A 27,925-nucleotide genomic window follows, 5' to 3' on the forward strand; every position below is an offset into this window, starting at 1 on the left:
AAAGCCGAAACGCATTGGAACTTTATTCCCTCTTCCAAATTCAATGTGAAGTGACAGACTTTTCACAATAAAACGAGTTGGCATATTCTCACGCCAAATGCTATTGATACAGCAAAAAATTTGTGGTTTAGTTTTTCAAAAAGCACTAGGAAATGCATAAGGGACCTAAGTCTCAAAATTCTACTGAAAACATTAGCAAAGTAGATTCTAGCAATATGTACACTTTTGAACAGGCTCACCATGGGCTGCTGGGAGCTGATTTCATCGTGTCGCATGGATGTACTTCCACAATCCTCTTGACAACCTGTCTTCTTGCTGAAACGGAGAATGATATATGAGCAGCCTATTTAGAGACTTGCAACAGTATTCAAAGATCTATCGAAGTAAAATCATAATGAAGCAAGATTATCTTATCTAGATATTGCATGGAAGTCGCACGTGGAAAATTGGGAAAGACATCACTAACAGACCCAGCTCACCTTGCTCGCTTGCTGCATGTATCTGTGATGCTCTCCAAGCCAAAGCTCCATGGCTGTAGAACAGAAATGAAAATCCCTTGAAAGGGCCAACTCTATACAGCACCCTTCAGCTTGAGGACCACATTTATGCACCGATCAGCTGAAAGTGACCTGGCCACTTCCTCCAGGTACACAAGAATAAAATTGCAGAGCAAGTCAACAAGAGAGATTGCCCAAACTCTCATGTTTGTGGGGGAATCAGAACCCTGTTCGTCTTGTTTTCCCTTTCGAATCTTAGTTTACAGGCCCACACTATAAGGCAGGGTGTCACTGATTCATCAGTAGCCTCATGTCACTGATGTTTGATGTCCTCTTCCGAAGACATTCACCAGCTAGCATATGTATCTAGTCGAAGAAAAAGTAAGCTCATGTGCCAGGGCTAACTGCATGGAAACAAGCACTTGCCAATAAGATTGTTCACAGCAACATCGGAGATAAAGCCGAGGATAATTCCATGCTTCATCTTTTGTGTCAGACTTGCATCCAGACTTTCAGGGGTCAAGTGCCCAACACAACTGCAATTCGCATTTGTGAATCCTGGATATGACAGAGTCATGGCATGCATATAAGGTTCAGCTTGTGACTGCAGCAGCCTCTGCAGCACGCTGCCTCATCATTTCCATTACAGCAGCTCTGCGGCGGGATTCCATCTGCTGCTGGAGTCGTCTCAGATGTTCCTTCAGATCCCTGTAAAAAAATCACAGTACATTAGTCAATACACCTCTTGATCGTCAAAAACAAACTTGAAAGCACCACCTGTGGTAAAGACACAGGTTTTTCTCAGCATGTGGCCTTAAAATCAAATCAATGACAGCTTACTTGCAACGAGGAACTCGACAATCAGACTCCTTGCATGCACGAGCATGCAATTGCAGGAGATACCACATCCTCTTGCATAAATGGCACCCTCCTGATGCCCGAGTCTTACAATTTATGCCATGTCGAAAAAGTCCTTTAACTCTGCGGCAATTGGGATAGTGGCATAGTGCAGAGCCACATTGCGAAGCATGAACAAGTAGATCCAACATCTTGCGAAGCTGTTCAGGACTCCAGAGCAAAATGTGAGACACTATCCACTTACCCATGTCCCACCCCCACCCCACATAACCATATGACCCCACACTTTCACCTTCACCCCCACCCACACCCACACCTGCTCCTCCACCCATGTGCCCACCTACCTCGCACCCTGCACCCACACCACCCTTACCCCCAAGCCTGACACCCACAGACCTCCATCCCGCACATGCATGCATGCACGCACACCCACTACCCCAAATCCCATCCCCCACCCTAGCCACTCGCACGCACACATCCCCACACACGCACACTCACCAACAACCCCACCCAACCCACTCAGCCATTCATGCAAAAGTGTGCCCGCGTCACGCAAACACAGTTGTGATCTACATGTATGCAGTCTCATGCATGCACTCTCAACAACTCCAAACATGACCATGAATGTGCACGGGGCTGCATAGATCCAAACCTGGCAAAATGCATCTGTACATGCACACATACCTATCACAGACGCATGAACGAATTCTACCACAGTACCGTCATCTCACAGACGTCTTGCCAATCCATACCTGTAAAACTCGCTGTTGTCTTGCCTCCTTACTTTGGGCCTCGCGCTCTGCCACTGATGGGTGAGGTGACAGCTTATGTGGATGCTTGATTGAATCATCCTTAGAGTAGCAAGAATTGCATAAGTCAAAATCAGGACATGTCTCACACCGCCACCCTTGGCCTGTCTCAATATCACGGTGACAAATACTGCAGATAGTTACAAAAGCTGGAGCAGTTGGATTGTGTAGATGGTAAAGGACCATCATAGAAGAGTGCTTGGCTCTTCGCAGTGTGTCATATTGATAATGGTTCCCTTGACAAAGACTTAAAAAGGCTTGTCGAGTATCAAAAAACTCGCTTTCCATGATCTCATCACTATCTTTCATATCGCCCAAAGTATCAGCTATTTCTACCTGTAATAAAATATACAAAAATGTCAATTCAGAATCCCTACGTTATCAACTTCAAAACAGCCAAGCTTCTTTCAATGGCAGGTAAATTATTTCAGGTTTGTCTGCATTTTCAAATGATGGGACTGCAATGAATGGGGACTCATAAACATCTTATCGGTCTCCAATGGCAAGTCATAAATATTGATAGCACATGGAATAATATCTCCATTCTAAACTCAGAGCTTCACAAGGAGATTGATGCCCTCCTGAACTCCAAGAGCAACAAATCATGTCCTCAGCCAGCATTCAGACTCGGATTTATCAATTAAAGATTATTAAGCAATAACTCTCATACAGAGGCCACGAACATGCAGATTTAATTGCAACCTCTTTCATAGGAAAATGGATCATTTACAAAGTCCACACTCTCCCACCAAAATTTCAAGTTATATTTTACCACATGATAGGATTTGAGTTTTGAAAAGGAAGACAATGGTCTCCATCATCTGAAGAAATTAAAAATGCATACCAAAACCCATAGGAACAGAAAACCCCAGGATTAGAGACCTTCAAATGTCTCCCAAACAAAGACCACCCCAGTTTTATAATTGTTATTCAGATGGTCGAACAAGAATCCTATGACAGTCAAATAAAAAAGGTCACAATAAAGAATCTAAACAATAAGATACAGTTCAATCCACACCTGACTTGACAATCGTTTTGTGAAATGCTGCAACAGGGCCTTCAAAACACTTACCAGGTATAGCTGATGTGCCTCTTTGCTATTTACAGGATGCCTATCCCGCTCATCACGCTTCTGCTCTACATCATAGCATCTGCAAAAGCAAATGCCCAACTCAGAAGGATGCCACGACAGCATCCACGGTACATTTCTCCATGCATCGAGTAGCTAGTCCAAATTTGATTCTATTTATCAAGTTATATGATGCTGTGAAGTTTCACAAGAGATGAGAATTAAGGAGGAGGAAAATGAATGCGGAGGCAGCTTAGAGAATACAGTGAAAGTGAAAGGGACAAACTTAAATTGTAACATTATCTAACTGACAATCCAGTGAAAGAGAGTGAGGTTTCAAAAATGAAGACGGTAGGGAACGGGAACCAAGAAATACGATCAGCCAACCAAAGTCTATTATATAAAAATAATGTTGGAAGTTAGACATACAATTTCCTGTCATATAATATGTTCATCAGACCGAATGCCTTTCATATATTTTTTCTTAGCATGCAATAGCAAGCTATTAAAATAACTAAGCAGAAACATTTAAAATACAAACATATTACAATTAACAAGGGAAAACATTGAAAAAGGGGCCTGACATGTGAGTGTAAACCTGCATCAGTTCATAAAAGCGAGCATCAATGCCTGAAAACAAGACACTCAGATACAAAGACAAGCCATGTGTCCGTATGTCAGTCATACAGACTCCATCATTTTGGTCTCATAAAAGTGAGCATCAATGCCTGAAAACGAGACACTGAGATACAAAGACAAGCCCATGTGTCTGTATGTCAGTCATACAGACTCCATCATTTTGATCTCATATGATAATTTGAGTGACATCATCATTACATGTAGGTCAGCCACAACCAATTGGGGGTTCGTTATGAGCGAGGAAACAAATAGGACTGATGCAAATACTTCTTCTGCCAGGAAAACAATAATTCTGTCCAATGTCCAGAATGTACCTGGCCGGCAAATTATCATGTGTGTCTTTTGCTTATGTTTACTGTTGTTTACAGTTGAAATTAACAAGGCCCTGCCACAACAGAAAAGGCTTACCAATCTATTTGAAGCAAGGTGTTTCACTTCACTTCAGAACATTCACAGGACTCCCTTTCTGACCTTTAGAAACGAAGTGCAACCATGTCCCAGGCCAGAACAATATATATGCAGAGCAAAGGCAAGCTTTCTACAGGAAAGATAAGTAGTTGTATCCAACGTTGTGTAACAGCAGGTATTCATTATTGAAGGAAAACACCCAAGCTGCCTCCTTCGAAAGAAATACAATCCACTTGCCTCATGAACCCTATTATCTGCTGGGAATATATTGCATGTTGCCCTCTTCATCTATACATAAGCCCACAGAATTGAACCACATGCTTTTCATGTAAAGAGGATGGATCACATTGTGAGCCGTGGTGTATCTTCCAAACTAGCTACAAGGAAAACGATACCACTCCGGATATACGATCATCAGTTTCCTGCAGCCATCTCACTGCCTATAGCCCCAGTTATGAAGAAAATACAGCAGCTTTCAGATTTGGATTTGGAAACCTCTCTGATTGCCCAATTTGGGATGGCCAAAACCTACTCTCCTGAGTCCCACTGCACCTGAAGTAGCTATCCATAAGCGTTATTGAGTGCACTTTTCTCTATATGGTCTGGCGTTGATGGCCTATATCCTCCCTAGCCGCCAAACCACTTTATTTCTTTGCCATTCAAGGCTCCATTTGTCTCCCAGCTCTGACTCTAGCTGCAACGACCCTTCCGGGCCTAGGCTGTAAGAGACTGAGTAGGGTTGACAAATGTAGTAATCCATGAAGAAAACTTTGAGTGGACACTAGTTTTGGAGAATTGGCCAATGCCATTGAAGGGTTTTTTTTTGCATCTGTGGCCACTCTAAGCCATGAAGATAGTTGTATCTCCTCCATCCTGTGAGCAGCTCCCCTCAAATGTGGCAGTGCGCAAGGTCGCTCTTCAGGCTGCTGTGGAGCCAGCTCCAGTTCCCTATGGAATGGATGGGTCCACCATCCCATTGTGCGTAGCTGATTGCGGTGACCAAGCATGTGCCCCTCTTGATCTCGGCCCTCTGGATGCCAAATGAAGGGCTGTCGCTTTATGTCTCTCTGCATTTAGGGTCTGGTCCGAATGGGGTCAATTGAGAGATGCTGCCACAAGTGCATCACGCTTCTCATTTGTGGTGTTCCCTTCCCTATTAAAGGAGCCTCTGTGAAGATCCAGCAGTGCAATTGCTGCCACTGTTCCCTTGTGCAAGGAGTGTGATTTGGAAGCCCTTACTAGAGCAAGACCTTCCAGCCTTCTAGGGCTTTGAGCATGGGGTAAGCCCTCCAATGATGAGCTTGCCTACTCTGTCTCTATGGGTCAATGATGCTGAGACTCCCTCTGCCTGTGGCATGATCACCGTGTGCCAAGCTGCTCTCGCTTGAGTGTTATGGGTACCGTCTTCTGTGCACACCAGAAATTCCTCACCAAGTGCTGAAGCTGTTCCATACAAGCTCTATGGAAGCACCAACAAGACACTATGTACCAAACGATGACAACAGGGACTTGGTTCACCACTAAGCTAGAGACATCTCGGTGGCACACTCTCTCCTACCGGGGCTAATCGGCCAAAATATACAATCCCACACGGCATCCCATATATCTCGACGTCTGATCTCTACATATCCATTTGAATCCAAGTCCCTCCGCATACGTAAGCATCTCCTCAAAAGTTGTGAGGACGCCAAGTGATTTGTTCCAATTGAACTTGGCTCTCGAAGCCAATCAGTAAACCTCTAGCAGTTGTCTCACACTCTCCAAGATGGCTCTTGAACCTTGCACACTCAAGGCCATATTATTTGAAGTCAGAGTCCTAGAGCTCCTCCTACTACCAGATCGAGAGATGTTTTCTAACTAGGTCAGCCGCTTGTGATAGAAGAAAATAGCCCAGGGCTTATGCCACAAACAGAAACAAGAAAGGGGCAAGTGGGAAGCCCTGCTGACTGAGCAGTGATGAGCACTAAAGAGAGGCCTCCAAGAGTGACTAGAGATCAAAATCTGGCTAGAGCTTCTAGCATACAAGGCTGAGATCCTGAGGAGCCAAGTCACTGCATAGTGCCCTCTAGGGTACGCCTTCTCAAAATCCAAGAGAAGGATCGTGAGAGTTTGAGGCTCGTGGCAAGCTCAATCCTTGGCCTCCTAGTAAGTGCAGATATTGTCCAGGATGCTTCATTTCTAAATAAAACCAGTCTGGATGATGTTTGGGAGGAGAGGTCAAAGCTACAAGCTCAAAACCTTGATTCAGATCTTATATGTCACTTTTGAATATCCGTCCAGCCTCCCCCCCTCCCGATTAAAAATACCAAATACCATCCGAGTGCAAGAGGTTGAGGCAGTTGCATTGAATCAAAGATCTCCAAGAAGGCCAAGAGCACTAGGGTAAAAATGTGCTCCCAAAAGATGTGGAAAAACAAACGGTATAGGCCATCCTCCCGCGGGCATTTTTGCACCAAAATGACTCTAGCATCTCCTCATCTATGAAAGGAGGCTTCAATCTTATCACTTATGAGGAACCTATTATGGAAATGTAAGTCCATACCTTCTCCTTGGTTGCCCTCATAAGTCCATACCTTCTCCTTGGTTGCCCTCAGATAAGGAGTCTCCTCCTCTATCTGGAGACCTTGGGAGCAGGAGGTGGTCGTCTCCAAAATCTCAGGCAGGTCAGAATGCAACCATCCTCTATGGAGCTATGTCCCAGCCCAAAATCCCATGGCTTGGAAAAACGGTCATGTCACCTTGACATCCTCTTGTTTCCATTGAGCTCATGAGGAATGATATGAGTATTTAGCCCATCTACGGTCATCTAGTGTCCATCCCCTGTAGAGTCAATTAAGCATATTTACATATGTCTGCTAAACACTGGAAATTCGGCTCCTATTCCCTCGGGCGCTAGATGGAAGCAAAATCATCTGCTACCTCTCATTAAAGGCCTGTCTACATCTCAGAGCTTGAGCCTACACTTTTGCACTTGGCATCCTCAAATATCCATATCTATGATATGGCCTGCTGAACTTCCTCCTCCTATCCGTATTCCACCTCTAAGGGAACCTTAGCATGGCTGCTCTAGGTGTAAGACAATCGGGGAGTGAGCTAACATCACGTACTATCAAAATTCCAATGGACCCTCCTCTAGGGCACTGAACTCGAGAACATCCCGTCCTCTAATGGAAACGATGAATTGCTTCCACATGCCTCGTTTGGCAAGAGGCATAGCAGAGAAAGAGGCCCACCCAACTTATTTTCCTAAAACAGAGGTTTTTTAAGTCACCTCCAAACAATCCAAGAGTCCACATTTGGTAAACTATTAGCAATCTGATACTAAAAGTCCTCGTTGTTGACGGCATGGCACGTAGATGCATAGAAGTTAAGGACCAGCACTACGAGATCCCCAAGATGAGGCCAATCCAAATGACCTGGCCTTTCCGGATCTCTCCTTGATCACAAAGCTCAAGAACTAGGGCATGTCGAATGGAGATGCATATATTCCCACCGTCCTATCTACCAGGACCAAATCTTAGGACCGTGCCTTGAGAGTCAACTGCAACTCAGGATCAATTGTTGTGGTTGTTGACATGCACAATTGTGAAAGCCATGTATAGTCCAAGTCACTATCCTCTACTTGTGCTTGGCATGGTTGAGGAAAAGTTTAGCCCACGCTTGGCCGTGTCCCCACAGATGATCCATACTGCATGCTTGGCAGTGTCCCCACTGATAATCCATATTGCACACTTGGTTGTGTCTCATAGATGGTCCATAGTGCACACTCAAGGATCCCAACAATTGTCCCATGAAGCACATCATCTACTAATTGAATATCCGAGTGAAGCCATTTGGAGACCACCCTTCATCGCCAGTTGCTGCAAAAAGAAGACTCCAAGCCGGTTCAAGCTTGTGACCTATAGCACCCAACAAGCTACCCTTCCCAAGGCAAATGCAAATCACTATGATCTTCAAACCAGATACTTGGGAGAAACTTCTAGGCCTTAACCCTCCAAAAGTTCTTGTTGCGCATCTTGCTTGGAAGAGTATAAGCGAAGAGGTCATAGAAACAGGAGTGGAGGGGGAGGGAGACTCCGAATGCAGGCCTAGTAAGCCATCCTCCAAGGTTGAAAAAGGGGGGGGGGGGGGTCTAGAGGCGATGGAGTGGAGGGGAAGAGGGGAAGGAACTCAGTCTGATAGGCATAGGGATAGGGGGAGCAGAAGGGGAGAGGGATGACTAGGAAGGGTTTGGTGGGGACAATGTAAGAGCGGAGGGTCCCCATGGGCTTCTTGGGAAGCTGGAGAACTACTTGCAGCTGACCGGGGCGAGGTGGCTATGGTTGAAAATGGAGCGGCAAAGCCCACCCACAAGCGGATGGAGCAGCTTGCAAACCCACCAAAGTGGGCTAGAAGAGACCACAGGCCCGCTATGGCCACCAGCTGGTGAAGAAAAAGGCAAGTAGAAAGAAGAAGAGGGGCATTGGGCTGGGAAGGAAAACACCCACAACAAACAGGCTAAAAGGCCTCAATCTCAGGCAGAAGAAAAACAAGAAGAGAGGGAAGAAGGGAAGGAGCGGTATGGAGGAAAGAAGGCAACGCGAACATGGTGGAAGGCGCAGAAGATGGTGAGGAGGGAAGGAGCAGCTCCAAAACTCTTCTCCAAGTTTATGGGCAACAATTTTTGCACTGTTGATTGAGCCCACCCTGTATTGCTGGTAGATGTACCACTAATTTTTGTCCAGACAAGCTTTGAGGCCTGTATGTTGTGCGATAGGTTTTGTATCTAGTTTGCATATTTTGTGGAATCTATTTTAAATGGTTTGGCTATTCCATGAGTATGCTCTAGTTTGTATTTGTGAGTTCATCAGGTGCACAAGGGAGGCAGTGAAATTTGTTATATGCATTGTGTGAACCTCAAATGCATTCAGTACTGGTGCGAATAGGCTTATCTGGCTACGCCTAGACTTTCATTTATATTATGAGGGTAGGCTCTCTCTTGCTTTCATTAAGCTTGTACCTGTACAATTTTGCATAGACTTCACGTTGAGAATGCTAATGGAAACAGCTCGAATACCAGACAAAATAACTCTCCAAACCTCATTCAGCTTGTATGGAACTCTTTTGACTCTAATGTCTCAAAAAACTCACCATATACATTCAAAACATTGAATTTATCTGAATTATTTGGCTATCACAAGAAAACACGAATACAGCTTGTATGGAACTCTTTTGACTCTAATGTCTCAAAAAACTCACCATATACATTCAAAACATTGAATTTATCTGAATTATTTGGCTATCACAAGAAAATACAGCAGGGACATACACAATCAGAACAGCCCTTGAGCAAGATACCTTTTGATGCACCCTTACAACATAACAGAAACCTACCGGTCACAAATTTGGAAGTTCTTGCACTGCTCACAGACCCAACGATTTCCAGAAAGGATAAAGTTGCAGCAATGTGTGCAGGCATGCTGCAAATGAACCATAATAAAATCCTCTTTCATTGGATGGATCGACTCCCCTAGCTGCAAAGTCATTGCAACTTAGCTGCAAACGTGAGTTGTGGTAATAGACCAGCAAACACAATTCTACAACAAATATGGTTCTCGAAGAAGAATCTTGAACCAGGAGGATAATAACTAATCAGCTGCATGAAGCATAAAAGTACGATTACCTTATGCATGAGCTGCAGATCTTTGGAAGCATTACTTGCCAATTCAGCCTGTGCAGCAGCCTTAGTAGCTCTCTTAGTTGCCGTTTTTTTTGTCTTTCCTTTTTTCTGTTGTCTACGTCCATCTTCTTCCTCTTGTAGCTGCATAATCATATCCTCAGCCGCACCTGGCCAATAATCCCCATCAAAATAAGGTAGACGGGCTGCTGTAACCTTTGCCTTTGCCTCACCAGTGCAAACGAAAAAATGATCATACATATTTGTAACATCTTCGACTATGCTTTCACTAGCTGCCTTGCGCAGCATTGTGAGATACCTGGCAAGCAGAAGATGATTTTATCAACCGCAATATGACCTCAGAAAGCAAAAAGCCTTTACACCACCTTCATGTGATTATACATGCTATATAGGTCAAAGAAGTATATACCTAGATGAAACCAGGAACATTCCCAAACTCATCCTCTAAAAACACAACATAGTGCAGTTTCAATCTCACGATAGTCACTAATAAGATTGAAAACCATAAACTCCATCACACATAGCAGGGACTAGCTACTATGACATCCCCACTGACGTCATCAGCGCCCAACAGTGGGTGTAGACCATAGTATGAAAATATGCTCTCACACATACAAATCCACACACCCACACATACTTGAGCATCCATTTATACAAAGTCTTCATACTGAGTTTCTATCGGCACTCCAGAGGTGAAGGGCAGACTCAGCCATGACGAAGGCTAGCACTAAAGGAGAAGTAGGCCACCCCAAACCCTCCAAAAAAAACAAGAACCAAAGGAAAAAAAAACGCAAGCTTAGAGACAATAATTGCTTGAGCATCTCACCCCAAAAGAGAAGCCCCCAAGACATAGAGAACAGTTTAAACTCCAATAGGCACAGCAGAGTCGACTAATGTAAATGTCTTGCAGTCAACCTAGATAAAAGAACGACATTGACACATACAAACCACACTTATTGTTTATCAAGAGCTAGCTCGGATACAAAAATGGAGCCAACACAAAACAAGGACCGCACCTAAATTCTTTAAAAGGCGCATTTCTTAGGCTTTGAAGTTTACCTAAATTCTTTAAAAGGCGCATTTCTTAGGCTTTGAAGTTTACATGTATAGTAAGCACACATTTGAAAGTCCTCCAATGCAACAGATTCACCAAACATCTTACAAATTGTTTACGATATCAAAAAAATATCGAGACAAACTCTGAAGAGCTCATGATTAATTTCAAAAGTGCTAGACACATCACAAGCCTTTTCTGAATCTCAACATCCAACTCTCTCAAACAAGAACATCAAGCCAATCACAATGTCACGGGGACGTGAAAAGTGTAAAGTATTTTTGTAACTCAACCCTACACTTAACCCCGGGTTAAGTATAGGGTTGAGTTACAAAAATACTCAACCCACGCTTAACCAAGGTTAAGTGTAGTATTAAGTTTTTGTAACTCAACCCACACTTAACCATGGTTAAGTGTTGGGTTGAGTTACAAAAATACTTTACATCACTTTTCACGTCCCCGTGACAAAAAGATGAGGAAAACCTGCAGGCTGAATTCCCATCAGCTTGGATGATAAATAGTACTCCACACTTCTCATCAGGTAGGAAGTCCGATAAAACCCTCTGATTAAACACATCATGATTTGCAATACTAAGGCCAATCCATATTGAGTCAATTCACAAAACTAGCATCTCGATCCGGGTTAAGAGTGAGAATAAGTGCAGGTCTTAGCCGGAGACAAATGAAGACCCAAAGCTGGATGGGGCCGTGGATTGCTTGAATGGCAACGGATCACGGTAGTTGGCCGTCTAGGCAAAGCTGGACCACCGACCCACTTTGGGGCAAGACAAGTCGAGGTAGAGCCTCTGGCTATGGAAGGGCCGCCCCCTCCAAGAGGTACAATGGGAATGACTGGCCCAAGACCAATCACTTTGAGGTACAATGGGAATGACTGACCCAAGGTGTTGGAATGGTCACCTCCCCATCTGTAAGCCCCCATATGAGGAGAGCATGAAGGAGGGAGACCTAGGGCAGTACCCCACAGAAAAAGAGAGGAAGGGGCTGCCACATGGACAGCATCATGGCTGTCATGAGGGCAGCACACCTAGAGGAGACCCAGGACAGGTGGCACAACTGTACGAAGCAGTACGGAGGGTGTGCAGACCCGGGACAGGTGGCACGCAACTGTATGGAGCAGTACGGAGGGTGTGCAGACCCGGGACAGGTGGCACACAGCTGTACGGAGAAGTACAGGGCTGGATGAGGCCTAGTGGAGCAGCAAAAGAGGCTGCCATGAGGCAGGGACCTGCCTTTATATAGGCTGGGCCCTTGCCTTGATAAGAGGGCCAAGGCCCTAGAAGTGTGGGCCCAAAAGGCCCCGGGTTGTGAGCCCTTATAGGGCTGGACCGGTCGGCCAGTTTGCTGCAGGCTGGTCGGTTTTTTGTCAGCCCCCTTGGGGCCTATAAAAGGAGGATTTGATCATTCTCTAGAGCAGCCCTCTGACAGCAGACAGGAGCAGCAAGAAGGCAAGCCTTGGGCCTATCCACAGGAGGTGAAGGAGACCCTGAAGGGGCTGCAGACTGAGCTTGAGTGGCAGCCCACCTAGGCTGGTTTCCAGACAGCAAGGTGAAGAGGATCATTCTGGACGGAAAGTCTACAAACGCTCGAGGTGGAGCACGCGGGCTCGAGTCTAGAGATAGCGAGCAGATAGGAGAAGTACCTTGTGGTAAGATTAGAGGACCACACCATTGGTGGGACTCTGGATCTCTCTCTTTTGTATTGTGTCCATAGTTTTGGACGGAAATATATTATTTTGGTGGTTTCTCTATCTGGCTGGTTCATTGTCTATTGCTGAGTCTGCACATCTATTTTATGCGCATAAGTTAAGAAATTTGCAATTCCACATCCCACACCACATTGTGTGATCTCCTGGGCATTACTATTAGTCTTCCGTTGTGCGTACCCTGGGTTGGGTCATTTTCTAACATGGTATCAGAGCCCAAGTAGGAGGCTCACAGGTGTGGGAGCCTAAAGGTAGGGACGACCCTGATTCAAAAAGCTCTTGCTGAAGGACGACCCTGATTCAAAAGCTCTTGGGAATTGGCTTCCACGACTGGAGGATTGTGCCCTTGCCAGAAGGAGGGTGACTCAGGTTCAGCCAGGTGCGTTTAAAGTTCGCAGTCCGGGTTATCTGGAGATGTACTTTTGTTGCAGACCTTGCCAAAGGAAGGACGGGTTGAAACAGACCCTCAGAGCATGGTGCCTGGAAGACTCCAGGTTGTTCACTCATTATGAGGAGGACAACTGGAAGATCGTGACAGCTGGATTGCTTGAGTTCGAAGGCAGGAACGTGACTGAAGGAGGTGGTGCCAGGAGGAGCTACCAGAGATGGACCTATGTACCAGGATGGTGTGCATAAGCGGAACCAAACCTGGTGGAGCAGGAGCCACTCGATGGAAAGCTAGGAAAAGAAAGTCGTCATCGACGTGTTGGCATTGGGCCTGGATGTGTCGGTGAGAGGGGGTGTTGGAATGGTCACCTCCCCATCTGTAAGCCCCCATATGAGGAGAGCATGGGGGAGGGAGACCTAGGGCAGTACCCCATAGAAAAAGAGAGGAAGGGGCTGCCACATGGACAGCATCATGGCTGTCATGAGGGCAGCACACCTAGAGGACACCCGGGACAGGTGGCGCAACTGTACGAAGCAGTACAGAGGGTGTGCAGACCCGGGACAGGTGGCGCGCAACTGTATGGAGCAGTACGGAGGGTGTGCAAACCCGGGACAGGTGGCACGCAGCTGTACGGAGAAGTACAGGGCTGGATGAGGCCTAGTGGAGCAGCAAAAGAGGCTGCCATGAGGCAGGGACCTGCCTTTATATAGGCTGGGCCCTTCCCTTGATAAGAGGGCCAAGGCCCTGGAAGTGTGGGCCCAAAAGGCCCCGGGTTGTGAGCCCTTATAGGGCTGGACCAGCCACAGACTGGTCGGCCAGTTTGCTGCAGGCTGGTCGGTTTTTTGTCAGCCCCCTTGGGGCCTATAAAAGGAGGGCCTCCAGCCCTCATTTGATCATTCTCTGGAGCAGCCCTCTGACAGCAGACAGGAGCAGCAAGAAGGCAAGCCTTGGGCCTGTCCACAGGAGGTGAAGGAGACCCTGAAGGAGCTGCAGACTGAGCTTGAGTGGCAGCCCACCTAGGCTGGTTTCCAGACAGCAAGGTGGAGAGGATCGTTCTGGACGGAAAGTCTACAGACACTCGAGGTGGAGCACGCGGGCTCGAGTCTAGAGATAGCCAGCAGATAGGAGAAGTACCTTGTGGTAAGATTAAAGGACCACACCATTGGTGGGACTCTGGATCTGTGGCTGGAGCAGATGCATGTTGATGGGAGGTGTCACTGGTGCACAGACAATGAAGCTACATGTCTCATGAGCTAGAGGCATCACCCATGCCTCAAGCACTCTTGTATCACTAGTCCACGATGTTGCTGCTAGAGACTCGATCCACAACACACCCCCTAGTCAAGAAGTTTGGGGAATTTTGACAATGATGAATTCTAGAGATGGAGATTTGAAACGGGGGGAGCTCCTTTTTACTAACGCTTTCGGCTACAACCCATCCTTAGACAAGAAGCGCTCATATATGATACAATCCAATCGTGGCGGGTATGGTTTGGTGGTAAAAGTGTGATTCGCTTCATTTTCAAACCAGGTAGCTGAGGGATCTTTCAAATTGATTTCTCACTCAATCGAAAACCTTTATTTTTGAGGGAAGTCCACATACTTCCAGCCTCAAGAGCCTTCACAATATAATACTCAGCAAACACTCCATAGATAGATAGGGTAAGCTAGCTCAAAATACAAAGACATAAGACTCGCCCCAAAGCCTTGGCGCCCCTTTTAGTATTTCTTTATTGATTGAAGAGTGCCACAAAGAGATTACACAGTGAGTACCAACTCACACGCATTCAATGCTCTTCTCTAGCTTAGAGACATCAATATCTCAGCACATTAGCCCTGCGGGGCTCTGCTATCACACCCATGTAACCATAGGCATCCATACTCAGTGCAAACACCTGCATTTTAACATGGGAGCCATTATTTACAGCCCAAGCAAGGCCACGCACTCTCTCAACAGTTACTAGTATTCATTGCCCTGGGATACCCAAACAATGGGTGAAAGCATCACTGAGCTACCCCCGCTACTCATAAGTACAAGCAATATCTACAAGCATACATTGTGTTCGCCTTGCCAAGCAAGTCTCTTCAAAAAAACAGTCCGCTGCTCATTGGCCAGCAAGTGGTTTGCTCTCGAGGGGACCATACTATTGGGCTTCTGTCAGAGAGGAAGCTACCCATCCCCACCACAGACCCAGCTATCTGGCACACATACACCACATCAATCTATGATCCCCAACACATGCACCACTTGACATGTCCTCCATGCCCAGGCCCACCTCATCCACCTTGTTTACCACATGGAATGTGCGCGCTGCATAATAGGAGAGCCCAAGATCACGAGGGGTTGCGGACCAAGAGCAATCCACATTTCCGCACAAAGTAGTTAGGACGGGCATCTTTAGTGAGAGTGTTCTAGACCCCTTGCCCGTTATACAAGGGGAGGAGGAAGGTGATGAAGGCTATTAGTTCTCACAAGTGCCTCTCATCGTTATTGCTAGTGGCATTGCTACGAACAAAGGAGTTGTTACACTAGTATCAAAACGATTGGGCCAAGGGAATTGCATGAGTTTCATAGGTCTACTAGTAGTATGGTGAAAAGGCATATGTAGGTGTTGACAAAGAACCACAGAAGTCTTCGTCACAGTGGATAGATGGAGTTTGTAATTTAAGGTAACTTTCTTCAAGGATCACATGTAAGGTCAATTTATGTTGTGTGAAGCAAGTTTGCAGAGTGGGATGTGAAGGCTAGTTCTTGATGTAAATATAACAATACAGTGCATACTTCCACAAGTAAGGCTCCATTTGAAATTGTGGAAGGCAAGAAGAAAGTCCCACCCATTTTGCATATGAAGGATAAGATCTTTGAGGCCGATAGGTATGTGGAGAACTTGATGAGACATATAAGAAGATCAAGTTAGCTCTCCAGAGAACTCAAGAAAAGCAAAAGAGGCCATTGATAAGCACTGTCGTGAAATGGTATTTGCCGAAAATAATTGGGTTCTTTTGTGTTTCCAGAAAGCAAGGTTGAGAACTCGTAAAGGGTCAAACCAAGGTGTATGCCAAGCTAAGTATGAGATAGTATGGACCCTTTTAAGTCTTGCACAAGATCAGTGATGTGGCTTACATGCTGAAGCTCCTGGATCATTGGAGGATTCACAACGCCTTTCATGTGAGTCTCCTAAAGCCATTTCATGGTGATGTGCTAGAAGATATGCCTTATGAGGCACACCCAGAGGTAGAGGTCTAAGGAACTGGATGAACCAGAACAAATATTGGCACATAGTGAAAGAAAAGTCGAGGTAGAGTTTCTCGTCGATAGGTGGTAGAGTTTTGTAATTATTCACCATTGAATGCGAAGTGGATGGAGAAAAATGAACTGGTAGATTCACCTCAGTGGTTGTGTTGGAAAGTAGAGGAAAGATTCACTCACTCCTCACACTCCCAATCGCAGCTCAAACAACACTTAAAGAGAAGGGGAGAGAAAGATAGCAAAACTCAGATATACATTCATCCACAGATGTGGGCAGACAAAAGCTCAAAGATGAGCATACAACCAGCCAAGAGATGCTCGACCAAATCCTGAGTCTACTCCTCTCCCTACGCACTTGCATGTGCAAGGCTGGTCTATGCAGGTGATGAGAAATGAGGGAGGAGTGGAGGCCTTTTTATAGGAGGGCCTGGTGCCCTCAAACTGGCCGACTAGGCCAGTCGGCTGCAGCCAACTGCACTGACCCTTGAAGGGGCCAAAATGGCTGCCCCTAGGTCGGTTTCTAAGCTAGCCTCCTGGCCTATATAAGACCCCATATGCTGGGCCTTTGGGCTACTGCTGGCTGGTCCTGGTACTGATGCAAATGCCCCCGCATGGGTCCATGGTGCTGGCGCAATTCTCCACGCAGGGTGCTATCACAGATCTGGAAGAGATCTGCCTCCAAACGGCCAGGTAGAACTTAAGCTTGTACATTTAGTCCCAATGACCTTCCGCTTGGTTGGTTTGGGCACTAAATCCCAGGTGTCATTTTTTAAAATGGCATCAATCTCTGCCTGTATGGCTTCCTGCCAGTCTGGAATATCCTTCGCTTCTTGAAGGAACGGGGCTCCTCAAGTTGAGCCACCATAGCGTAGTTCACGAAGGGAGTCTTCATGTTGCGTTCAGACTGCCGCACTCCGGAACTGCTCTCAGGAATGTCCATGACCCGTGAGTCTCAAAGATCACGTCCTTGCTGATAAGGATCTTCTTCTTTTCCGGGTCAAAAAGATGATAGGCCTACCATAATAAGCTTCATATGGAGTCTTGTCATCAACAGCCTTGGTCTTGGTTCTGTTGAGGATGTGAACGGCAATGTTCACGGGTTCACCCCAGTAAGCTTTCGAGAGATTCCTCCCTCGCAAACCTCTCTCTGTGACGGTCATGTGATTCCTCTCAGCAGCTTCGTTTTGCTGAGATGTGCGAGCTGTAGTGAGCTGTCTCTTCATTGCAAAATCCATTGAACTCGGTAGAAGTGAGCTCTCCCCCTCTGTCTGTGCGGAAGGCTTTGATTACCTCTCCGCTCTCCTTCTCTACCTAGGTCTTGCAGTCTTTGAATTTCTCATAAGCCTGAGACTTCTTCGTCAGGCAGAATACCCACGTCATGCGACTGAAATCATTCACAAATAAAAGAGAATACCGCGAGCTTGCGACTGTAGCCAACTGCACCAACCCCTGAAGGGGCCAAAATGGCCACGCCTAGGTCGGTTTCTAGGCCAGCCTCCTTGCCTATATAAGGGCCCATAGGCCTTTGGGCTGCTGCTGGCTGGTCCTGGTACTGCTGCAAATGCGCCTACATGGGGCCATGGTGATGGCGCAATCCTCCGCACAAGGTGCTATCACAAATCTGGAACAGATCTGCCTCACCTAGAGGCTTCTCTTGAGCCGACTTTGGTTGTGTCTCTTTCAAGCTTAGCAGAGCAAGGATCTAGAGCATTGCCTGATGCTCAAGAGGGGGGTACCACCTCCACTACCTTGGTACACACAGGCTCAATTATCTAGAAGTCACAAGGTGACACTTCATGTCTCACCCAAGGTACCGCTTGTTGACGGTCCCTACATAGTTGGCTCTAAATTGAGAGAAGTTCATTCCATTGGCCCATGTCTGCTTCCAAACACGGATAATCAAAATGCATACAAAACTTGATGATATACGATACCATATGCAATTACAATACCACTGATTGTTTGTCTCGAATCTCTTCAAAGATTATATCTTACCATTGACCAACTCTACTCTTTCCGAAAGTGCATACAAAAAGTTGGTCATATAAAGGCAAATGGCAGTTGAATGGAATTAAGTTACCACTACTTGTTTATCTCCTGGCCACCAAATTCAACGACAACTTGATGATTCTATGAGGTGACCCATCTCATGACATGTACTTGCTTCTTTAGAGATAGCTAAAGTGTAGCTCTTTGAAATGTATAGAGACTTTCATTGATAAAAGAGACCTCCGACTTGAAAAACAACTCATGAAGGGTTTGTAATCCAATGCAAGCCTTTTCATGACCATGACTTACCCTTACCTCCCCTGATGGTATAATAGTTTCAAAGAGCAGTTGGATCTTATTTTACACGAACTTCTTGATGTGTTATTGTTTGTTTACTTAAGTATCATCAAGTATCATTCTTGGTGAAATGGTGTTTTCAAAAATAAGCAGATAGCACACGACATTGAACACGTATCAAATTATGCCCAAGTTAGAAAGGGGTACAAAGGACATACCATTCCCGCAGCTTATCTGATTTAGGGGTCTTCTGAATTTCAGGATGGCAATACAGGATATAATCTTCCCCTTTCAAAGGAGGGCAGGCCCAGATATAGCAACTGGTAAAGCCCCTTTGTTTACAATAATCCAAGTATCCTATCTGCTCAGGACATCAATAGTGTGCATAAGATTACAAACATATGGAACAATGTGGACGCTGACAAATGATACTTCCTTATGCAGCAAAAAAGGAATCATTGGGTTCGTCCTTCTGCGTACCAGAATTTCATGATATACAAACGTGCGAAGAGCTTCCCCATTGATTGTCCGTACTTCTGGCCTAAAATACTTGACAGAATCCAAATACGAAAGATAGACACGCCGTTGATTTGGTTGAGCAGCCTCAGCACCAAACTCTTGTACATACATTCCAAAAAGACAGACCTCTACACCTTCGATTTTCTGAAATAGTAAAAGCACCTGTAGCCAGATACAGAGATTGTGATGAAGAACACCTATCGCACATACTTGATGTCTTGCTGCTCAACGTTTTGAAAAAGAAGCTGCTATTACTATATAGAACTACCATCTAACATTTGCAACTGACGCCACATATAAGGCAATTTACCTTCAAGCTCAAAAATAACAATTACAACATGCCTATGCAAATGCTGGCCGAAATGTAACTTACCTTCGATTTGTAGGGAAACTCATTAGGATAATCATCCTCTTGAAAGATCTCTAAAAAGCGTTGTTTCACTTCCAGCCTCTTATCAACTGATGAAACAACTCTGATTACTAAGGCATCTGCTCCAGGAACCTACAATCCCCATGCCCAAACTCAGGATTATAAAGCAAAACAAACTGTGCAGCTTCTACCTTATGATGGTCACAAGTCTACAAACTATGAGCTCCACAGTGCACAAAAGGGATAATGTCATAATTCATGTACTTACTTCATCATACCCCTTCCCCTGAGCTCGAGCCCGTTCATGTCTTTCATTCTTAAGTCTCCTTGCCAACCGCTGTTCAATATGATCACTCAGAAGAGTCTTTGGGAGATCCTTGGCCCCAAGAACAGCGCTTTGTGGCAAAGGTTTCCTTTCTCCCTTTTCAGTTTCCCCTATTAAACACTGTGGACATGTATACTCAGCTTGACCACCCTCATTTCTGCGCATATTGAAAAGGGCACAAACCTGATGTTGCCACTTCTCACACTTGTCACATTGTACCCACTGCAAAACATCAAATGAAGCATCATAAATATAGCAGCACAAAGTTAGGTTCAAGATGTAAAAAATATCCATATCTTGAGGGTGAAAGTCTAATCTTAATGGTAGCTTCATACCGGCTCTTCTGTTTCCTCGTCATTTTTCCTTTTCTCTAGCTTTGACTTGGGATAATTGACCCCATCCAACTCAACTGTATCACTTCGAGCATCATTGTAACACGGTATGCAAAAGTAATGCCTTGTTTCTCCAGATCCCATAGTCCAATAGAATGCATTGCGCTTGATGCGAGCACCACATGGTGTACAATATATTGGAGGTGGTTCAAATGTGAGTGTCTCAACTGCACATAGTTGGCAGGAATTTTCGCTCATCCGCTGTTCCATTGCTTGATTCTTTTCAGCCTTTGCCTTGCTCTGCCAAAAAACGAGTTAAAATTTTTAGGAATGGCACATTAGTTGCAATTATTAAAATCATGCTTCAAAGTTCAAGTTAAGAAAGTAAACTGTCTAGTAGTTTGGATAAGCACCTGACCAACCCATTGTCGAAGGCCAACAATGTGTTCTCTTATTTGCTCTGGAGTAAAGAGCTCTGTGAGCGAAACACCTTTAATCTTTGACTTGCTGGATTTAGCATTGTTTGTAGGATCAGGCCCTGGAGAGGGTGATGCACTTGCAACCACCTCCTGCTTCAACTCTTGCTTGACCTCCTGTTTGAACTGCACAGAAACCTTGTGCGGGACTGTACTGGCAGGCTCGGATTTCACATGAGCCGTAGGTTCAGGCTTTGCTTCCATCCCAGCTTGCATTTGAATACTCCTCTCAGATTTCACCTGAGTTCCTCCTTGCGCAGGGGCATTTGTAACGGATGAAGTGTGCACTTCTGATTTCACGATTCCATTTGCCGGTCCACTTCCTTCAATCTTGCTTGAAACCACAAGAGGTTCAGCTTTAACCATTGATATCATCGGTACCACTGTTTGAACCTCTGAGGATACATTGAGACTTACATGACTTTTTGCAATCCCAATAGGGAGACTGTGCTGCATATCCAATGGCTCTGATGCTTCCACCTTTAGCCGCTTGGCTGGCGGTGGCTGCACGTGCGTAGCATTCATTGGCAAGGAAGACTTGCTTGATGATGCTTCTTCATTCAACGCTCCAGGAAGACTTACAGTCCGGCAGGCACTATTTGCCACACTTGCCATTCCAAGAGTAACACTATGTCCCTGGACAGCCTGGCCTTGAGCAGCCTGCATTCGCTGCTGACTACATTTTTGCCGAACTGGGACACATACAGGACACTGTATAGCACGGCATTGCTGATGGTGCCTGAGAAGTGTTCTTGATCCATGACAACGGGGATATTGGCACTCACGATTGGTACATTTCATAATGTGCCCCCACAGTTGTCTAACAGTATGGCAATGAGGTGTCATCTGGCATTGGCCGTCAGGAGCAGTACACTTGCTAGCATGCCGCAGGATCAAAAGCCATCGCTGCTGCTTTACGTACTGTTGTGCTCTTTGAGCATCTGCAGTTGAAGTAGAAGGGGAATTTAATGCCATGGTATCAATACCATTTTCAGCTTGTGTCGATGAGACGCCACCATTGGCTGCTCTCTTGTTTGACTTATGCTGGTCCTCTGCATTTTCAGGGCTAAGATCTTGCTGTTTCACTTGTTGTGTAGAAGCTTGATCAGTTTGTTGTGAACTCTGTGATTGCAGTAAATTCTGTTGCTGCAGTTCCTGAGACTGTTGCAGAGGCACGTCTGGCCCCTTCTGAAGCTGTTGCTGCTGCTGCTGCTGCAGGAGATTGTACTGCTGCTGACTCTGCAAAAGATGATGCTGTGGAAGCTGCTGCAGTGAATCGTGCTGCTGCTTCACTGCCGGCTGTAGCTGTGATTGTTGCTGCTCCTGTGTCAGTGAAATCTGCTTTGGTGGTGGCTGCTGTTCCTGATTATGATGCTGCTGGGGGCTATATAATTGCTGACGCTGCTGCTCAATTTGGGCTTGGCTGTGCCGAAGTTGTTGCTGAGCAGCACCCTGTGCTTGAACCATCATCTGAGTTTGATGCTGCTGCAACAGGATAGGTACAGGCTCACGTGATACAAGCTGCTGTTGTTGATGTGTAGAGGTTTGGGCTTGTTGATGATGCTGAGAATGTTGTGGATCAGGTGGCAATTGATATAGTGGAGTCAAAGAGGATACAGATCCAGTTGCTGTTCGGGTTTCCTCCTGTCGCAAAGCCATACCTGTTTGTTTCTGACCGTAGCCATTCGAAGAAATCTCAGCCTGATACAAAGTTTTTGCTTTAGATATGTGTGGCTGCTGTTGCTGTTGCTGTTGCTGTTGCTGTTGCTGCTGCTGCTGATTCCTTGCAAGCCCTGATGTATTTTGCTGAAAATTGTCTGGTGCTTGTGACTGAGGCTGCTGCTGTGAGTGCATGTTCAACTGATGAGAAGGCAAACCAGGGACAGGTATCATTTTAGATGTCTGATATCCCTGAGAATGTACGCCCAGACTGCTAGTTGAGAGACCACTAGAGACTGAATTGTAAAAACTGCCAGGCCCTACAAGATCTGCTGCATTCATGGCATACGGATCACCTGAAATTGTGGCCATCTGGTTTGGCAGTGTAGCTGTGAACAAGCAATATCAAATCTCATCAAAAACAGCATCTTACAAGCCTACATTTGTCATCTGAATGTCACACCCACTTAAGACTACAAGTTTTGCACTAAGTATGAAGAACCGACTCACATTGCATAGGCATCTACAAAGCTTTGTGCAAAGAATGAAGAACTGACTTACACTGCATAGGCATATGCTGCTGTTGTTGCTGATTCATATGCTGATGAGCCTGAGCAGGCATGTTCCCAAGCTGTGTGGAATTCATGTACATGGTGGCATTGGAGAAGCCTGGATTCCTGTTCACCAGGTGCTGCCCATTGCCCATTAATTGCAACGCATTGCTAGTACCGCCATTCACAAACCCAAAAGGCGGATTCTTTCGCTGGATGTTACTGGCCATATTTCCACCTAATTGGCCATTGATATTCCGGTACACGTGCCCACCAGATCCAGAACTGTACTGCTGCTGCAATTGAACACCTCCTGCAGTGTCAACATAAGAATAAGTCATCACAAATGATAATTTGAGATCTGCAGATACATGGGAAAATGAGTTCTATATGATAGGTTGCCCAAACAGCAGGCATTTTGGCCCCGACAAATATAAGCCATTCAGGGCTTGTCCCAAGGTTTCCTGGCATTAAAATTGCAGACCCTGCATATTCAAAGAAGCACATGCCAAACCCAGGGTGGGAAACAAATTACCTATGTTGCCACCTGAAGCCATTCCATGCCCGCGCAGCAGGGCAGGACCACTTTCTGAAGGCAACATGTTAACCATTCCACTGGTGTTTGTATTTATGGCACCAGTCCCAGGAGTAGGCACTGTGTTGATCTCATTCCCTGGCGTCGGTATCATGGTGCTCCCATTAAGTGCCAAAGGCATTCCAGGGGTTGGAATCATAGAAGAGGACGAAGTATTCATTCCGCGTGCTGAAAAAGTTGAGTTGTTTCTTGGTGGAACGATTCGCTTCGCCACAGCTTGAAGTCGGATCGCCAGTGTGGACAAATCAGCATACTCTTCCTAAGAGAGAAATTGGGTTAACCAAATGCAATGCCCCAAGTAAACTAAGTATTACACGTACAAGGCATCCATTGAATTCAAAGCCTGTTTACTCCTGGAGGCTGGCAGTATGGAATACCTTGGATGAGGCATCCCGGTAAAGAGATTCCTCCAAGCGCTTCACAAAATCTGGAAGCCTTTGTTGCCAGTCTTGAGAAACTTGAGGCTTACGCTTTTGAAACAAAAGAGAGCTGGGAATAAAAACAAAAAGACAGGTCATCCCTATTTACACAGCAGGCATGCTTTAGATACTCAAAAAATATGAAAGCCCACATTCATGCTGAGTAAGACTGTAGAGATAGCTTACATGAGTAAATATACTTTGCAAAGAATTCAACAATTGCAGGCGTTGTCATCGAAAGACTCAATGCATACCTTCATAAGACTAGAATGTACCGATCTTACAAATCTAATTTTTTTAATAAAACTAGCCAAAGAACAAAGGAGAGAAAAAGAAACAAGGGAAGGTGGGAGTTTGTAAGAACAAAATTAAGAAATAAAAATTCAAATAACTTAGTAAGCAACACTACGCGAATGTTCTCATCACTACCTCAGTATAAGCTGTCCTCTGGGTTTCAGTCTTTAAATTAAGACTGAATACTCAACTTGGGAGCACCTTTGGTCCCCTCCTCTCTTAATGCATAGAATCTAAAGACTGAATTCCAGAATCTAAAGACTGAATACTCAACTTGGGAGCACCTTCGGCCCCCTCCTTTCTTAATGCATAGAATCATGTATATCATGGGCAAGGGCAAAATAGAGAGCATGATAGGTAAATATAATTGAGACAAAGCCGATGTAAATAAAACAACTCCATCTCCACACAATTGTCCAATAGTGCCTCAAAGCTGCAAAGCTTGCACCCAATTCAATCTACAACAACCACACTTCCAATGGTAACGGAATGGAAGTGGCATGGAGAATTCTCCCTAATCAGGTTCCACAGGCTCGGACAACTGATACAGATATGGCACAGTAGCAGAACAACATTCAGAAGTAAAGATTTCTCAAAATGTGTACCAGCATTGTCCAATCAGTGGTGTAATCCCTCCTTCAGAATAAATGTTCATTATGTAACTTGTTCGCATAGTGGTAGCAGAGTTCACCGCACCATGCCAATCAACTATACATCCCCGATACCCACTCGTGTGACTGCCTCTAAGTTTCTAGATTCCAAGACATTCCAAGATCTCTAAGTTTCTAATGATTCTGAGATTCCAATCAACTAGAAATCACCAAGTGACTGCCTCTAAGTTTCTAGATTCCAAGACATTCCAAGATCTTTAAGTTTCTAATGATTCTTAAATTCCAATATGCTTTTGGTAAATTTCAATGCTATGATTCCAAAATTAGGGACCTAGATGCAGTTGTAGAGAGGTCAGATAGGCATATAGCACCCCATCACACACATGACGCAAGTGGCAACAAGGATCTATCTCAGAGCTAGTCCCTATGTCGTCCATACCATGACACACAATCCAGAGAAGATGCCTTGAATACAGCGCATCATACTTGCACCTGATCCATTCAGGCTCCAGCTAATCTACTTGCTCCAAAAGGTGCCACCAATCCTATTATATAAAAGCTAACCAAGGTTTAACTAGCAATTTACTACAGTCTGGCAACCCTACAGGGTACAATAACATCTTAGCTCTTTCAATTTCTAAGCTGTTCAAGCAAAAAAGGAGTTACCTGTAATTAAAAGTCTAAAATCATGCTCATTTGTAAACCCATCCTTCAGGACATAAGTTAGAACCACCTCTATGTAATAAAACAACAGAACATCTTAAATGCCATAAACAAGAAGCGTAGAAGTCGATCTAGCAACCTGTCTACCCTCATCATTGTTTGTAGAACAGACCCAAGTTGAGTATATTGAGTCCCCTCTGCACCTTCAAACCATAGGATCTCGCACAAGCATCCCGTGACATGCACACTGGAAATAGCTAACCAACCTTGCCAGTTGCGTGCATACCTGACATGCATTCCATGCACACTGGAAATAGCTAACTTACCTTGCCAGTTGCGCGCTTATGAGACTCACGTTAGACCAGCACAGAAAGAGCTAAAATTTATGCGATGATCCAAAAATTACAAGGCAACTCACATTTTCTCCATAATCATCCGCCTGACAGTAACATCTGTGTCTGTTTGCCATGTTCGCCATCCTCCCTGGGATGGCAATGCATTCATATTCTGCTGAGGTATACCCGCTAATTGGCCTGCTACTTGTCCTGGCACCTGGCCGGAAAGCTGTGCATGAGCCTGCATCTCTTATGGCCTTGAAATCACCAGTGAACTCCTTCAGAAAGATAGTGTAGCTTATAATTCCATCTAGTCACCCGTCGCCAAAAAGCAAAGCACAACCATCCTCCGTATCACTTTCCAAAAAGATTATGTACCAATAGGTAGCCTCATCTATTCACAAGTTAGCTCTCATGAAAATTGAATGAGCAGAAAACAAAAGCCCAACCCCTTCTTTCTAAATCCCTTTCTCAAACGCTGCCTCCGATCATCAACAAATAAAAATGAAGTGCTCAGATCTGGAACTCCCAGTACCACCTTATAAACTGCTGTTCTAAATCAAAACTTTGCTATGCACTGGCAGCACATCTCCCTTTCCCAAAAATCGCAATCTTGATACAGATGCTGATGTGAGTTTTCAACCCATAGTGTAGTGACAACCCCAAAATGACGTTAGCTACCTGAAGGAGGACATCGAAGTCGGTCAGAGCAGGCTTCAAAACAATTTCTCCCACATAATTTTCAGTAACACAAAAGCCTACTTAATTCAGATTTGAAATACTTTTAAACAATCAAAATTTTCCACTAAGACACAAAGGGCCATGTTCCATGCAACCATGCCAACAAATGCCTACATGGCAAGCTTAGGGAACTTGAGCACCATTCCGGTTGTAAGAAAAAGGGAAAGAGGTAGAGACTCTAATTTGCATGTCAACATCACCCGAATTTGAATTCAAAGATCCTTTGGGCGTGAAAGATAAGAAATTACGGAATGGCATTTGCCAACTACGTTAAACTTTCTCTACCTAATTGGCTAAAAGAAGTCGACCAGCCCGAAGCTGAAGCTTCACATCACCGAACCTCAATTTCGGCGAGAATAGAGGACGGCAGGGCGTGCGTTTTAGCTTCACAACAAACAGAACCCAATGATTTGGGGGAACGATTAAAATCTACGTGAACGGCCGTATTGAAATCTTCTACAGAAATTTGGGCAAAGCGGATGAGTACCTCAAATCCGAGCGGGAAGGTGACGTGATGTTGGTGGGTCGGGGGCACCAAAAATCCCAAGCGATGCGGACGCTCCAGCAAGGCGGAATGCAAACGCAGTCCGGGCGATGAAGGATTGACGCACCCAAAAAAAAAAAACACGTCGAAGAGGGGTCCGATCCACAAAACGGAGATGGCGAATTGAAATCCGGAATTGGGTCGTCGAAAAAAATCTGCGTTCGCCGGAAAACACCGCGATTCAAGGCGGGGGGGACGCTGACGGACGTGTACCGCAGGAGCTGCCCTTCCCCATACAAGGGCGAAGAGCAAATCGGGAGGGGTTAAAGCAAGGGCCAAGGAGCCATAAGGGGTCTAGAGAAGGGGGGGGAGACTAAGGAAATTGAGGTGGGTTTTGTGTGTGTGCAACTCTCCAAAATGTTTGTGTGCGCTTGTGCTTGCTTTCTTTGCTTGCTTGCTTGCTTGCTACTATCTCCCTCACTATTGCTCTCCGAATGAATATGGAGATTCACATGGCGATGGAGATGGAGATGGAGATGGAGATGGAGATCCGCTCTTAAGAATTGAATATTGAAATGGAGAAACAACTCTAGCTCGCTCCCTCGCCTATCATCCTTCCTACTAGGCAATGCTTGCCTGCACTCGATGTTAAGCCAAAAAGCTCCCACATAAGCATTGGAGCAAGAGCACCTCAAGCCTCCCCCCTTGTTCGAATCCGACTAAAAGAGCATAGGTCCTCTACCCCTCGATGGGGTGCATGTGGGGGTAGGGGCGGCAAGGGAGTGACTACGTAGGGGGCAAGAGGGGGGGGGAGGAGGAGGAACATCCTAATGGATGAGTAAGTTTCTCGTACTTTTTAATTTGTCGTTTTCAATGCACTTTTAGAGGCTTAT

The 27,925-nt window shown here is 45.3% G+C and overlaps 1 protein-coding gene across 2 annotated transcripts; it reads right to left on the minus strand.

The window, feature by feature from the left end:
* Window positions 1-27,555, minus strand: LOC147890332 (histone acetyltransferase HAC1-like). Of its 2 annotated transcripts, XM_087390459.1 has the most exons (19): window positions 27,036-27,555; window positions 25,891-26,488; window positions 23,863-23,974; window positions 23,426-23,744; window positions 22,901-23,203; window positions 20,618-22,728; window positions 20,208-20,504; window positions 19,816-20,094; window positions 19,551-19,679; window positions 19,139-19,339; window positions 18,877-19,019; window positions 9,943-10,255; window positions 9,654-9,793; window positions 3,237-3,315; window positions 2,108-2,500; window positions 1,338-1,555; window positions 480-1,205; window positions 240-315; window positions 1-100 (listed from the first exon to the last, which is right to left on the minus strand). In XM_087390459.1, exons 2-17 carry the CDS (start codon window positions 26,052-26,054, stop codon window positions 1,091-1,093), a joined length of 5,316 nt encoding a protein of 1,771 aa, XP_087246585.1. In that variant the 5' UTR covers window positions 26,055-26,488; window positions 27,036-27,555; the 3' UTR covers window positions 1-100; window positions 240-315; window positions 480-1,090. The 2 variants fall into 2 exon arrangements, with proteins under 2 accessions (XP_087246585.1, XP_087246584.1); XM_087390458.1 differs by having other exon boundaries at window positions 1-315.
* Window positions 27,556-27,925: the final 370 nt, after the last annotated feature.

This window comes from Dipteris shenzhenensis, chromosome 19, assembly GCF_047967505.1.
Source record: "Dipteris shenzhenensis isolate YYH24624 ecotype China chromosome 19, Dip_SZ_1.0, whole genome shotgun sequence".
Classification (NCBI taxonomy): Eukaryota; Viridiplantae; Streptophyta; class Polypodiopsida; order Gleicheniales; family Dipteridaceae; genus Dipteris; species Dipteris shenzhenensis.